The sequence below is a fragment of the Diadema antillarum genome, unplaced genomic scaffold (genome assembly GCF_040938485.1).
Source record: "Diadema antillarum isolate AM-2024a unplaced genomic scaffold, OU_Dant_1.0 seq00001454_RagTag, whole genome shotgun sequence".
Lineage (NCBI taxonomy): Eukaryota > Metazoa > Echinodermata > Echinoidea > Diadematoida > Diadematidae > Diadema > Diadema antillarum.
Genome location: NW_027272200.1, coordinates 874,099 through 888,527, shown reverse-complemented (window position 1 = coordinate 888,527; position 14,429 = coordinate 874,099). Strand labels below are relative to the sequence as shown.

Sequence of the window (14,429 nt, the reverse complement as noted above, 5' to 3'; positions counted from 1 at the left end):
CATTGTTTCCACCTCTTGTCTTGAGATTCTAGCTTCCGCTGCAAAGTTTTGGGCAGAACATGAGAGCTGTCTGTCTGTCTGTCTGTCTGTCTGTCTGTCTGTCTGTCTGTCTGTCTGTCTGTCTGTATGTATGTACTGTTTTAATGACATGTTAAATGTCATTAGGGGAAGCTACCATTCTCATTGCACACATACTCCAGAAGAAAGACAATCCCATCAGGTGAAGCTAGAAAAGCACTCAGAGAGCGCAGCCCTCCCCCAAGGAGCTCATATCCGCCCATGTCCTATTTACCAATGGTAAAGAATCCTTTCTAATAGCTTCTGTCTGCACTGCAAGCGCGAGTTTAATGCGCGAAGGTACACCTCAAATACTTGGATCGTGAATTCCCTCATATGATGGCCCTACTTCCCAATGATAAGATATTCTTTAAAAAGTTCAAAATAATTCGTTGATTAAGATGGCGATCCGTATCACTACCAAAATTTAATCATGATCTGTTCCATATGTAATTATCAAGTTTTCCTGAAAGTTTCATCCAAATGTGTTCATAACTTTTTGAGTTCTTTAGCAAATGGTCAACAAACAAACAGACAGATACAGATTTTATGCTTGCTTTGTTCACAAAAATTGTCCTTGACAACCACAAAGCTTGCCAGGGAGGCTTGCCCTACCTAGCAACAACTAAGCATATTCCTGCCTATGGAACTTAACGGGAGGGAGCAGGTGAATGAAATACTTTGTCACTAGGCTTGGGGGGGGGGGGGGGGGGAGAGAAACATCCATAAATTGTAATACATTACAGAAATGGTCTATTGAGAAGTGGTCCCAAGATAAACCGGGAGTGGGCTCTCCAGAATGAAGAGGATAATGAACCTTCCTTGCAGATGTTACATGTGTCACCTTGTTATGATAATGAGTGGTCAAAATGGCCGGTTGCAATATTAATGGCCATATATATCTGTTAAAACCATTTTCATTTTTCTCAAATCCATTTATCCTCTCACTCTCCCCCTCCCCCTGTCCCCCTGTCCCCCCCCCCCCCCCCCCAAAAAAAAAAAAGAAAGAAAGAAAAGAGACAAGAAATGTTAAAGGTCTTCGGTGTGCATGTGGTATTTGATGCTCTCTTTCTGTTTTGGCACTTTTCTTATGCAAAAAGCAGAGGGTAAATCAATGCAGACTGCATTCATGAGGAGAAACTACTGTAGAAGTCATGAAGAATCTAATAACAGGTGACTGATGTGGGTTAATGTGAAGGACAGAAGATGGGAGGAAAATCGACTCAAACTTAAGCCGTTGAGGACGAGTCCCGAGTATACTCGGGCAGGTGTCTATGGGAAATGCGAGTTGTAGCGAAATCAGTCCATCCTCAATGGGTTAAAGTGCAGCTGCCAAGAACAGAATGAGTTATCATTTAGCATTGCCAATTTGCATCATCTGCTCTACAATGTACGACGTAGGTCTCTTCAAATAGGTGTCATCTTTATGAGCTAGACACCCACGAGTCATACGGCCCACAAGCTAGAAATTTTAAAAAGGTCCATGAATCATACAGCCACAAGTTATACAGCCCAGGAGCCAAACACCCAGTAAAACAGGCCCACAAACTAGATACTATAAGTAAAATAGGCCTAGGAGCTAAACACTATATAGGCAAATAAGACCCATAAGCTCAACGCTGGGGAAAAAAGGTCCACAAGCCCGACACTACGTAAATTAAGTCCTGTGATGTAATGTCGAGCTTGGGCCTTTTTTGCCTAGTGTTGAGCTTGTGGACCCTATTTGTCTATCGAAAGGTGCGTTCGAGCGCTCTCCTAAAGCGAACTGTACCGTACCGTACCTGTGCCAGAGCAGCGCTCGAACGCTCCTAAAGTGTACCGTACCGTACTGTACCGAGCCAAAAGTGGACCACTTCCCGATGTGCTCCAAAAGCGTACCAAAGCGTACCAAAAGTTCACTGGAAAGCATGCGCGTATCATGCGCATACGTCACAATGCAAAGACATCATTCTCTTTGTTCGGGACAGCTGTAAGTAGTTCAAGCGCCGGGTGGATGACATTCTTGCTACAAAATGCGTGACCTTTTCTAAAAATAACTCATGAGGTACACTTTCTCAACAGAGCGCTCGAACGCTTCAAATCTGGCACAGTTTGGTATGGTACGCTTTGGTTCACTTTAGAGCGCTCGAACGCACCCTTCCATGTCTAGCTTGTGGGCCTTATTTGCTGGTGGTGTTTATCTTGAGAACTTTATAGCTTGTGGTTCCATATAACTTGATGTCGAACTCATGGGGCCTAGTTCACTTTGATAGTGTCTAGCTCGTATGCTGTTTGATTTTCTTGAGCTGTACGACTCATGGGCAGTATGATTTGTGGGTATGGAGCTTGTGACGTGCAGCCAAAATATCTCTATATACCTCCCATTCATAAAATCAAACGAATGACAAAAGATGGGTAGTCACTTATTGTGAGAGAATGTAAATTCCCAGTGATATGTTAGCCAAGCATGTGCATGCACAATAATCCCTTTGGCTATACCTAGAATATTACATTTTTCCCCCTTACATTTCACAAAAGTTTAACTTCTTTACTTTTTTTGATAAGTGCTTAGCCTTTTTGAAACAAGTTCTGAGTAGGTTTGCAAGATGGAGGAGGTATTGCTCAATTTAATTTTTTTTTTTTTAAGAAGTGGATGAGGAAAGTGATAGTGAGCTGTCATCATTTGCAGAGCTTGACGTCATATTGGTAGCACAATTTAGTTTTATATGCATCATTAATTTTGTAGATGTTCAAGCTTCTTAGTATTTATAACAACAATTCATCAAGTTTTCTCATGTTGCCATATATGATATTTCTGACTGCCAATTGCACTGATCAAAAGCAATAAGACATGAGGATTTTCTTGCCAACTGCCAGTTTCTTTTTTTTTTAGATGCAGACCTAATCTTGAAGCAGCAAAAAAAAAAAAAAAAAAAAAAAAACGTGAAGGAAGAGAAAAGTTAGCAAGATTTGAATTTTAATGATGCATATATCAGTAATGAGAAAAAATTGAAACAGGATCTGATTTTTTTAAAATCTAATTGACAAAAAGTTCATTTCACACAATATGCACACTTCCATTCTTCATATCAAGGACACTGTCTTATGCCTTTTTTAAAACATATCTTTTACATATATTTTTTAAATATCAATTACTCATGTGCATCTCTGAATTGTTTGTATCCATTTGTCTGTTTTGAGTGTGCAGATTGACAAACTAGCATGAGGCTAAAAAGATGTAGGAAAAATCACTAGGCAGAATATTACATTATTTTGCCAACTGACGCATGAATATCATGTTTGGTTGTAGATATCAACCACACCTAATTTTCCCCACACTTTACCATCTGCCCTCTGATAATAGGCTTAAAGAGATAGGAATGTTTTCCCTCACACCTGTTTTCAATTGTTTTTTTGTTTCTCTCCTTTTTTTTTCTTAAACATGATCATGAGCCAGGGAGAAGACTTAGCTACAAACAAAACGGAGAAGGGGAAAAAAAAAGGAAATAAGGTTACGGTGTGTTCCTGGCCACACCGCGAGGTATTTTGGAATTCAGTGAACTTTAAGCAAAGTGAAACGTTAGAGGTCCGGAGATGCTCTCCTCGGCCAATTTGGAAGATTTCGGGCCGAATTAAAGGCCCCTCCGGAGGATTGGCAGCTCTTAACGCCGGCTAGTTAAGATTCCAGTGCGAGAGGAGGAGCAGGGGGTTGTTCTTTTTCTTAATTTTCCCCAACGATATCTGCGGGGACGTTTTGCAAAGAAACCAGCGACAATGCAAAGTGGCTGTAGCCTTCAAAACATGTAAATGTTCGTATTTCCAGTGAACTGTTCTTTTTTTACTTCAGAACTGACTTGTATGACGTAAAGTCGATATTTTTTCCCATTTTTTTTTCCAAGAGTGGATTCCTGTCCTTACTCTTCAGTGAACTTCATCCCATCAAATCTGACATTTAGGGGCATTCTTTGAAAAGAAAAATGCGGATTTCCATCTGCTGTACTCGTATAGTGAATGGGGCATACAATATCTTGGAATAGTCAGATTACTCGCTGCCTGTTACCCAAGGATTCTCTGTTTAGCATACCCCACCAAGAAATGCGGCCTAATGCTGTTTTTCAGATTATCAATCAGTCTGCCCATCTATCAATCTATCAGTCTACCTTTCTCTCAATCCATCAGTCTGTCCATTTACTATTTTCTCATCCATCCATCCATCCATTCATATGTCCATCCTTGGTCATGTGACATTGGCAATGGACAGGATCCACAGACATATCCATTTTTTTCTTTCCCGAACAGATGAAGGTTGAGAATGATAAGAATGGTTTTCCTCCATGGCACCACAGGTGTCAGGATGGGGCATGCTGTGAATTAAATCTTTCCAACAGCACTTGAATCTCATAATTCTTAACCACTTGAATTGACAAATTGTGTTTGAATTTTTTATTCACAAAGACATTTTATTCACTTATAAACATTCAGGTACCAATAAAAGTAATTCTACCTGTTACATGGCATGACTATTACAACACAATTTGACAGACATGTAGAAATCTTCTACATGGTATGAATTAGATTCCAACTAATATGGGATACAAATTAAGTTGCTTTTTTCTGACATGTATTCATCTATCTTCCTTGTTTGCTTTAGGATCAACATGACAAAATGCAGGAAAATCTAGTGATTTGCTTTTGTTTTTTGTAGAAAATATGATTTGAAATATTTAACACAAAAAGAAATTCACATTGTAACATTGCATTTGTGACCCGCTACAACAAAATGGTCCTAAAGTCGCGCACGGTCGAAGCCGTGAAAATCGAGTTTGAAGTTAGAGCATCAAAATTGGTCAAAACTTACGATTTTCTGAATTTGACACATTATTAGAGTCTGACATAACTTCTATCATCTGTCGAAATTTTGAAGCAAAATGATGAAAGGAAAGACCAAAAAATAGCGTTTTTCTGGGCCATGTTTTTTTGGCGTTTCAACGAAGCAGAAACTGGTTCGAACATTTGGATTTAGCGCCACACATAGGCTCCGCCACTAACAACGACCAGAGTGATCTCATTGGTCAGTTTGCTGCTTACCGCTAACCGAAGCGTGAAGCTCGCACACTGCCCAGTCGACTTGTGCGTGCGGGCGGGTTGCGCTATGCCTAGCCGCTTCTCCTGACATCCTGGTCACTGATTGGTCGGTGAGGAGACCGCCGACGCTGTGTTTGAGTGAGCATTTCGGGGGTTGCTAGGGCTTAACTTCTATTGTCCGGAGGTGAATACTGACTTGCGTGTGTCTTGATTGTGATTGCGTCACAAGGATAACTTTTAGGGCGCTTTTCTCGAAACAGTGATTTCCCAGACGTCTTGACATGCTCTCTTTTAAACATCAATATCTCCGCAGCCGATTATTTTTATAAGACGTGTTATATATCAATTTAAAGCAGAAAGATTAGGAAATTGCGTCATGCAATTTTCAAATAATCGACCTCGCCCGACTTTAGGATCATTTTGTTGTATCGGGTCACATTTGTGTAAAATTCTGTTTGAATCCTTGTTTGCATCTAAACCTGAAGTATGATATCATTAAAAAAAATATGTTGATTCGGTCACTGGCACCCTCACTATGTCCTTGGTAGGATTTGTCAAATTATGTTAAACAAATAGTCTAAGTTACCTTTATTCAACATAATGTATCATAATGATCATGTTTATTTTAATTTCATGAATGTCCGTCTAGTTGTCATGAACCGTTTCCTTTCCATTTCTTTGATGCTTTCGAGAAGATATTTAATGGAGGGATGATAATCATTTGTGAGGTAATTATGTATGACAGAAATATTACTCCACATGGAATGGACTTGACTGCACCCCCTGAGGAGCCTGAACCCCATGTCAAAACAAGGTGGTACAGACATGATTTTTCACTTGCAGTACACGAGACGTGCATCATGAATGGCAAATTTTTCTTCTCTAATGACGGCCCCATCAGGAGCGAGTGAAGAGAAAGGTGTGAGATCCACCACACTACCACCCCGCATCCCTCTACACCCCCCTCAGCATACCCCTCTCCTTACACCCCTCCCGTACACCCCTCGTGTACACCCCTCCTCCTATGCTCTGCTCCCCCATACCTTTCCCCAGGTGTTCCAGCCACCATCAGCTGAGTCAGTATGAGCAGGATAGCCAGAGGCCAAATGAGATAAAAAAATGATGAGATTGTGAATGGATGAATGCTCACCCCATCCTCATCTTGTTCTCTTTTTTGCTCTGCCCAACGCAGCCCCCTTTACCCCCCACCCCAACCCCCATCCCTTTCTCCCACTCCTAACCTTTTCTCCCTCCATCTCATCATTGTCCAGTTAGTTCATGGGAAGAGCCAAATGATACGGTGTCCCCAGGGCAAGGAAGAGTGCATTGGCGCTAAATTCATCAGCGCTAATTCCGCCAAGGAGGGCTTATCCCAGTCGTGGTCTGCACTTATAAATTTGCTGCGCACGTGGCTCTGGCAATTTGTTGAACAGCGGCTCGAAATTAGTTCAATTTTCTTAGGGAAGGACTCCATTATCTTCTTGCTCTCGCCCTCTCATTCTCTCCCTCGCTCATTCTTTCCCCCTCACTGTCTTTCTCACTCTCTCTTCCTTCCTTCTTGAATATTAATCTATATTTAGTCCATCCCCGTTTTCCCTTCTTGCATCTTTCCTATATATTGAAATTCTCTCTCTCTCTGTCTATTTTGGTATCTCTCTCTCTATCTCTCTCTATTTCTCTATCTATCTCTCTATCAATCTATCTCCCTCACTCTCCATCTCTTCTGGCAGCCAAAGCTGTGTCCTGGTCCCCCTTTCCTTTCTAGCTTTTGCTTTTTCACCTCATGTAGTTAAATACATGCCTCTTGATGTATGTCTTTACCATATCTTATATATACCTCTCCAGTATTGCAGTGTGAACTTCGAAGTTTTCCTCTCCTAAACTGAGCATAGATGATGATGATGATAGTGATGGTGATGCTGGGGATAATGTCAACTGTGCTTCACGGATACAGCATCTCCTAGAAATTAAATTTCCCCTCCACACTCCGCCCTCATTTAGCTTATTGATTGCAGTCACATAAATAGTATATGCTCTGGAGTACGCTCTGGTGGATTTGTATGCGTCGCGACAACTTCATAATTGTCCCCACTTCTCTCCTGTTGCTAAGCTACATGTGCGGAATCTGTGCACGAACTGTGTTGTGATCCAGACCAGCTCAAGAGAATGATGCGATGGTAGATAAAGCTGAATATCTTTTCTCTGTGCAAGAAGTTTTCAAACTACAGAAGAAGGTCAGGAGTGACAAGAGGTACCTCTTCCACTTTCTCTTCCACCCCAGATGTTCTATGTTCGTCCCTAGTAGGGTTGGGAAGTTTGTAGGTATGTTTACTTTGCATTCCAGTGAGTGGAACATGTACCACATTCATCCCAGACCTACATCTCAACTTGCACCTTTTATCCAGCAATCTTGCATTATCCATCTTTGAAGCTACTATGTCAAATATTTCTTTTTCACTTGTTGAGTTGACAAAATTTTGCAAGCTTTTTTTTTTTCTCTCTCTCTTTGGGGGGGGGGGGGAGGGTATCATTATGGTGTACTTACAGCGAGGCAGTGATCAACTATGAACCATAGAGTACCAAAGTGATGATGTCACAGTCTTTTGTTATAGCTTGGGTTGGAACCAGGTGTGTGCATGCATAAGTATTCAGGCCAGGTGAGGCTGTTTAGAACCAGTTGCCATGGCGATGAATGGCTACAACATTACACTTTGGTACTCTATAGGGGACACTTATGCACCATTAGGACAAGATGCTTGTGGATGGTTAGTATCAGGATGTCTGCCAGTTTGCCATGAAAACAAGCTAGTTGTTATGGCCATTGGCAAAAATACACAGGTAGAGTAAAAAGACTGCAAAAGGAATATGTTCAAACTCTTGCAAGTATTGATTAAATGAGCCTATTCCCCTTCACCGCATCCTACAAAAGTGCAGGAATGATATTTGTGAAGCATGATTTATCCTTTCTGCTCTAGCCAGTGGACTGCTTGTACTTGTGATAAGTCAGTTAAGCTATCAAGAATGTCAAGAAAATGGGTGGGGATTGCTTGATGCTTCTTGCTTTGTAAGCATTTGGCACCAAACTTACAAAAGTTGCAACCCTATGCAAAAGTTCGTTAACCCGTTGAAGACTGGTGCGGAGTATACTCACGCGGGTGTGTTTACGGGAAACATGTGTTATAACAAAATCGGCTCATCCTCAGCAGGTTAAAGTTCTTTTCCGTGATTCTATTCGTGTCTCAAGCACAGCATACCACAATGTGCACTGCAGTGAAATGCAGACATGAGATTTAAGGGGTCCTACCATTTGATGTAGCCTTTCATTTCACCGGCAATCACATATTGTACATGTGCTTTATGTGTTTGTTTGTGCATGTGTTTGTAATATGTGTGTATGTGTAAGAACTTCCAATACAAGGACTACCTCCTGACATTCTCAGAATCAAATTGGTACGATATGAAAGATGCTTTTCATTTGCTAACCAAATATGGGACTGTAATCAGTGTTGTGTTTGGGTCTTGATATAAAATCAATTGCAGGCGTGGTGATTTCTGTTTTCTGTTTGAGCAAATCTTGGAAGATGGTTTATTGTAGGCTCCTAGTGATGCCACAGTAGATGAATGGATGAATGGAGAGAGAGAGGAGGTTAATGAAAGGGAAATCAAAGAATGGTTGATTTATGAATATACGATAAAACTAGACAGAATGGAAGATAACAGAGTGAAAGACAGGCAGACAGAAAGAAGGACAGATAGGAAGAGAGAGAGGGAAAGAGAGGGAGAAAGAGAGGGGGGGAGGAGAGGTAGTGGAGGCCCATTTATCCATGGTGCAGTGTCAGTTTCATACACTTGTTTATCCAGGGAGTGTACCAAACCATCGTGAAGCATGCTTGACTTATTTGGGAGTTGGAGTGTAAATGGAGGATGGGGTGGGGGGGGGGGGGGGATGGAGGACGGAGGATGGGGGGGGGGGGGAGGATGGGGGATGGAGGATGGGGGGGGGTGGCCTCAATTGTGTCAAAACCAAACAGCACTGCCAAACAGAACACCAGCATTTTAAAAATCCCTGCTCTTGGTTTGTGGTGCCTCAGTGGATGTAACAGCTTCCTACCACATACTATGCAAAAATGCGTCTTGAGTTGAATGACTTGAAAGTGTTCTTGCTGTATAATGCATAGTGATGTGTCATCACATACATGTAAGCATAACAAAGTTGCACATCGCCAATATCCCAGCTCTGAGAGTTTTTCATTCGCCTCACACTAGCCTTTCAATGATAAATGATTTGTAAATATCTAATAGATGTTCGGTCATGTGGGCATCATGGACATGCTGCCTGTATGTATGCTTTTTTTGTGTGTATTTTTTCATTTCCTCTCTTGTATTTGATTCTTGCTCTAAAATATCTTTTGCTCTGGACATCTAATGATTTTAGAGTGTCTGTAGGTAATATTTTGCCAAGCTGTATCCACACCTCCAATTTCCTTTTCCACCTCAGAATGTTTGATGTTTTATTTGTGTGTATTTTTTTCCTGAATTTGTACACATATTTCAGTGTGACTCTGTATTTTTTACCTGCATCTTCCACAAGTTTTTTTTTTACTTTACAACCAAGCTCTTTGTATGTATCAACTTCATCTTCAAACATCTTTTTAATTTTCTCTTAGCGATTTGTAATCTATGACATTTTGTCAAAATCAACACACCTGCTGTGTGTGTGTTCTTCTATCTCTCATTTCCCCCATTCCTCTTTCTTTTGTGTTGCAAATTAGGGGGAAAAGAAGGTCTCACAGCTGAGGGTATCTTTCGAACTCGCCCAGTTTGACGATTCCATCTTTTCCCCTATTGCCGCGGAGCGAGGCTGATGCCGCGGTTAATCCATTTACCCGGATGTCACTGTCAGATGTGCTTTGCTATCTTCCGGGACAAAAGCCCTGGAGTTTCCTGTCTAAGTTTGGTGTGCAGAGGAGAAAGACAGAAAGAGAGAGAGAGAGAGTAAGAGAGGGAGAGGGGGAGAGAGAGAGAGAGAGAGATAGAGAGGCAGACAGGCAGAAACAGACATCCAGATAGATGGATAGATAGATAGATGGGTAGATAAATAGATAGATAGATAGATAGATAGATAGATAGATGGGTAGATTTGAAATGGATGGATAGATAGATAGATGGGTAGATAAATGGATAGGTAGATGGATGGGTAGATAAATGGATAGATAGATAAATGGATAGATAGATGGATAGATGGGTAGATAAATGGATAGATAGATAGATGGATAAATAGATATATAGATGGTAGATAGATAGATGGATAGTATAGATAGATGGATAGATAGATAGATAGCTAGATATGTAGATGGATAGATAGATGGATAGATAGATAGAAAGATGGATAGATAGATACATGAATAGATAGATTGATAGATGGGTAGATAGATAGATGGATAGATAGATTGATAGCTGGATAGATAGATTGATAGATAGTAGATAGATGGATAGATAGATTGATAGATGGGTAGATAGATAGATAGATAGATAGAAAGATAGGTAGGTAGATAGATAGATGGATAGATAGATTGATAGATGGATAGATAGATTGATAGATGGGTAGATAGATGGATAGATCGATCGAAAGATGGTTAGATAGATGGATAGATAGATTGATAGATGGGTAGATAGATGGATAGATCGATCGAAAGATGGGTAGATAGATGGATGGATAGATAAATAGATGACTCCCATTTCCTACCCTCTCCTCTTCTTCATATATCTCCAGGAACTTAGAATGTATCTATTTACAATCTTTTTATTTATGTGGAGCTGCCAATTTATATGTTATTTCATGTCGTTTTTTTTTTTTTTTTTTGGGGGGGGGTTCCTCATCAAAACAATTTTTTCATTAAAAGTATGACTTGTTGTCTTTTTCTGAAATTTGATTTAGCATTCTTTGTACAATTTTCCAAGTTTTCCAACGAGAACATATTTGTCTCTAACGTTTTTTAATATACGTGAGTATTGTAAATTTAAGAAGTTTGCACTCCTGTATGTGGGCATTGAAGAGTAATTTGAGCCACAGGCATTGAACACCGTATCCCAAAGAAAGACTGTATTTTTTATTGCTAACTGCTGGCATTTTTGCATTCTTTATATCATGGGGTACACCAACACATGAAAGCTTTGTTTGTTGACAATCATCTTTTTAGGACATCATTTCTTTATAGAATCTGGGGGGCATTTCAAGAAGCATTTTGTCCGACAACTCTGTCAGACAAATTTGCTCTCAGCCACTCAGATGCAAGGATTTCCGTAGCTTATAACAGTTTGTCAGACGAAATATCTGACAAAACGCTTCATGGAATTCCCCCCCTGAGCACTATTGATCAGTATCTTCAACTTTCAACTTCTCCTTAATACTGAATGAAGCAGTCATTTTCACACAGCTTTACTGCTAGGTTTGGATAAATTGATAGTATACATGTATGGAGGTTCAATGTGTCATATACATGTAGGGTAAAAGATGTACTGTCTTTGAGCAAGCGGTAAAACTGTTCGAACCTCAAAAGCAATTCAGAACCTTTCTAATTTCTCCTGCATGTACAAAAGCAAGATGCTGCTGGACAAAAAAGACATCCACAGTGCAACTTATTGTTTGCATTCTTTTATCTGAGATCAGTCGGAAATGTTTTCATATCTGTCAGTTGTGTTTGATATGCAGCTGTCTATTTTGCTCACAATAAATTGTGCATTTTGTCGTTATGTATTTTACATTGCACTTCACTGGTTTGTAGAGGATGATGAATTTAAATTCAAATTCAATTTTAACCCGTTGAGGACGAGTCCCGAGTATACTCGGGCAGGTGTCTATGAGAAATGCGTGTTGTAGCAAAATCAAACCGTCCTCAACGGGTTAAGCAACCATGTGCATGAATTCTTGTGGAAATTTTGAAAGGAGATTGAAAGGATGTGATATATTCTCCTGACAAATAAAAACAAGAAAAAAATTTCTTATGAATACCCTTTTTTTCTGTCTTTCTTTCTTTCTCTTTTAAATTCCAGTTGACAACAGCGAGGGTAGCCAGGTCGAGTTTGAGATGTCCACCAACGTTTCCTCCGTTGGCTCTGGTCCTTCCACCTCCGCCGCCCCGCGCCCCACCCCATCGGGCGCGGCCGCTTCTGCTGGCACCTCCGAGGTCTACCAGCTGCTGGGCAAAGTGGCCAATGACTAAAGAGATACCACCATCAGGGAAGAAAGGGAGGTAATAGCTTCGGATGGATTATCCTTTTTTTTTTTCCAGAGGGCTTATTTCTACAGAAGGCTGAAATTTGCCTACCAGTTTCACCAGGAGTGCTCTCGTTTCTGATCTCCAGATACCGGTATCATCGTTCAACAATCGCACACACAAATGAGTGATTTCATGCTAAATGGGCCAACATTTGATGCTAGACCTTGATTCATGCCATGGTAACTGTGTGTGCATATATATATGTATTTGCTCTCTCTCTCTCTCTCTCTCTCTCTCTCTTTGCCATAAAAGTGACATAAGCCACAAATTATTGATGACCAGTTCAAGGTAATAAGTTCAGCTCACGACAGGCTGTACTAGTCCAAAGTACAAAATGCCAAATAATTATGCAGATTAGTGATACTGCAAGGAATTTCGAGAAAGGCATAACTTTCATCTTTAGGTGACCTGGATATGGGTGGAGTACAGTGGGCTATGGACATGGTTTGCTGACACATAAAATTGTCAGCGCTAAGACTTACTCCATTTTCAGTTAGTGGGACTGAGAGAGCCTTGCATGAAATGAACAATGGACCAAAAGTGTGCACACTTTGTGGGCCCACATGGTTACCAGGTAAATATAGGCACAAAGCTAACCATAGGATCACTGGGAGTGTATGTGACATTTCTGGTATCAAGCAGTTTGCATATCATTCAAAGCAAGTACTCTCCAAAGTTTGTTTCGAATCTTGAATTTTGAATGTTAATGGTTAATGTCTGTAGAGTTTGCACAGGTTTGCTAATTGGGGAATTGTACTAAGGAACATAATAGTGGGGCAAAAGCACTATTCCCCATTGGCACAGTGGCATCTTGGGCAACAGAAGGCTCACCAGAAACTGTATGAAATCAAACATGTGGTAACTTGAATTTACTGAATGTTAGAGCTTGAAATTTGCCAAGTTATCTCCACAACATTATTGGGTAGACTTGTGTTGATAATCTATTGGACAGATACGGTTGAAGGGTTTAGAGGGCTTTGTTAGTCAATACTATGCCTGTATTTTGTTTGTTAGTTAGTTTGCTTGTCATTTTTATTGTGGTAGATCTCTCATACTGTAGTTCGAGCTTTGTGTGTATGGACGTCACTTTCTTAATGTTTAAGCCATCTGATAGTGCCATGTAGACTTTTGGAAAATGTACGAAGAGGCATTTTTCTTAGGAACCCATGCATACTAAATATGGATATTAGCTTTTTGATAATCATTATGTAATATTCCACTTCTCTCTATTTCTCTATGTTCTTTCTCTCTTCTATTTCTACTTCTTTTCTATTTTCATCTCTCTTCTATATTTATCTCTCTCTTCCTCTTTTGTTTTCATTTTCCCTGTCACTTTGACAATGCTTTCAAAGCATGTTGAACATAAAACAATCTGTCATTAAAAAAAAAAAGCCAGCTAAAGAGAGCATACGAATTTTCCCTATCCTGGTGATATGAATGAATGAGCAATTTCATGTTGCCAAATGCTCTGCCATAGAGTTCTTCCAGTATTCAGTGGAACATTCTATTCAAATAAATTAAAATCTTGCGTCAAGTTGTTTTTCATTTCCATAAATACGCAGTACCCACTGCATGCTATAAGGATTAAAGAACCAACACTTGCTGTCCGGTGAAAGTTCGGTGGTCTAGTAGAGATGATGCCTGTCCGGTGATCAGGAGGGCGTTGTTTCGAATCCAGCTGGAGTATGTATGTCCGTGAATCTTTATCAAAGCTACAACTAGAAGTTGTTTTTCATTTGCATAAATACGCAGTACCCACTGCATGCTATAAGGATTAAAGAACCAACACTTGCTGTCGGGTGAAAGCTCAGTGGTCTAGTAGAGATGATGCCCTGTCCGGTGATCAGGAGGGCGTTGTTTCAAATCTAGCTGGAGTATGTATGCCCATGAATCTTTATCAAAGCTACAACTAGAACACTGATTATTTCAGTGCTCATTAATACCTCGATGTAGTGTAATCACTTGTACTGTAATTGAACATTTTACGTAGTTGGCCAGTCAGAATTCTATATGTGCCCATATGGTAAA

The 14,429-nt window shown here is 40.3% G+C and overlaps 1 protein-coding gene across 1 annotated transcript in view; it reads left to right on the top strand.

Moving 5' to 3' along the window:
* Positions 1-12,368, top strand: part of LOC139709616 (protein wntless homolog) — an 81,413-nt gene extending 69,045 nt beyond the window's left edge. The window contains exon 12 of the mRNA XM_071621575.1: positions 12,175-12,368. Coding sequence (XP_071477676.1) covers positions 12,175-12,344 — 170 coding nt within the window. The 3' untranslated portion in view covers positions 12,345-12,368. The remainder of the gene's footprint in view (positions 1-12,174) is intronic.
* The last annotated feature ends 2,061 nt before the right edge of the window (positions 12,369-14,429 follow it).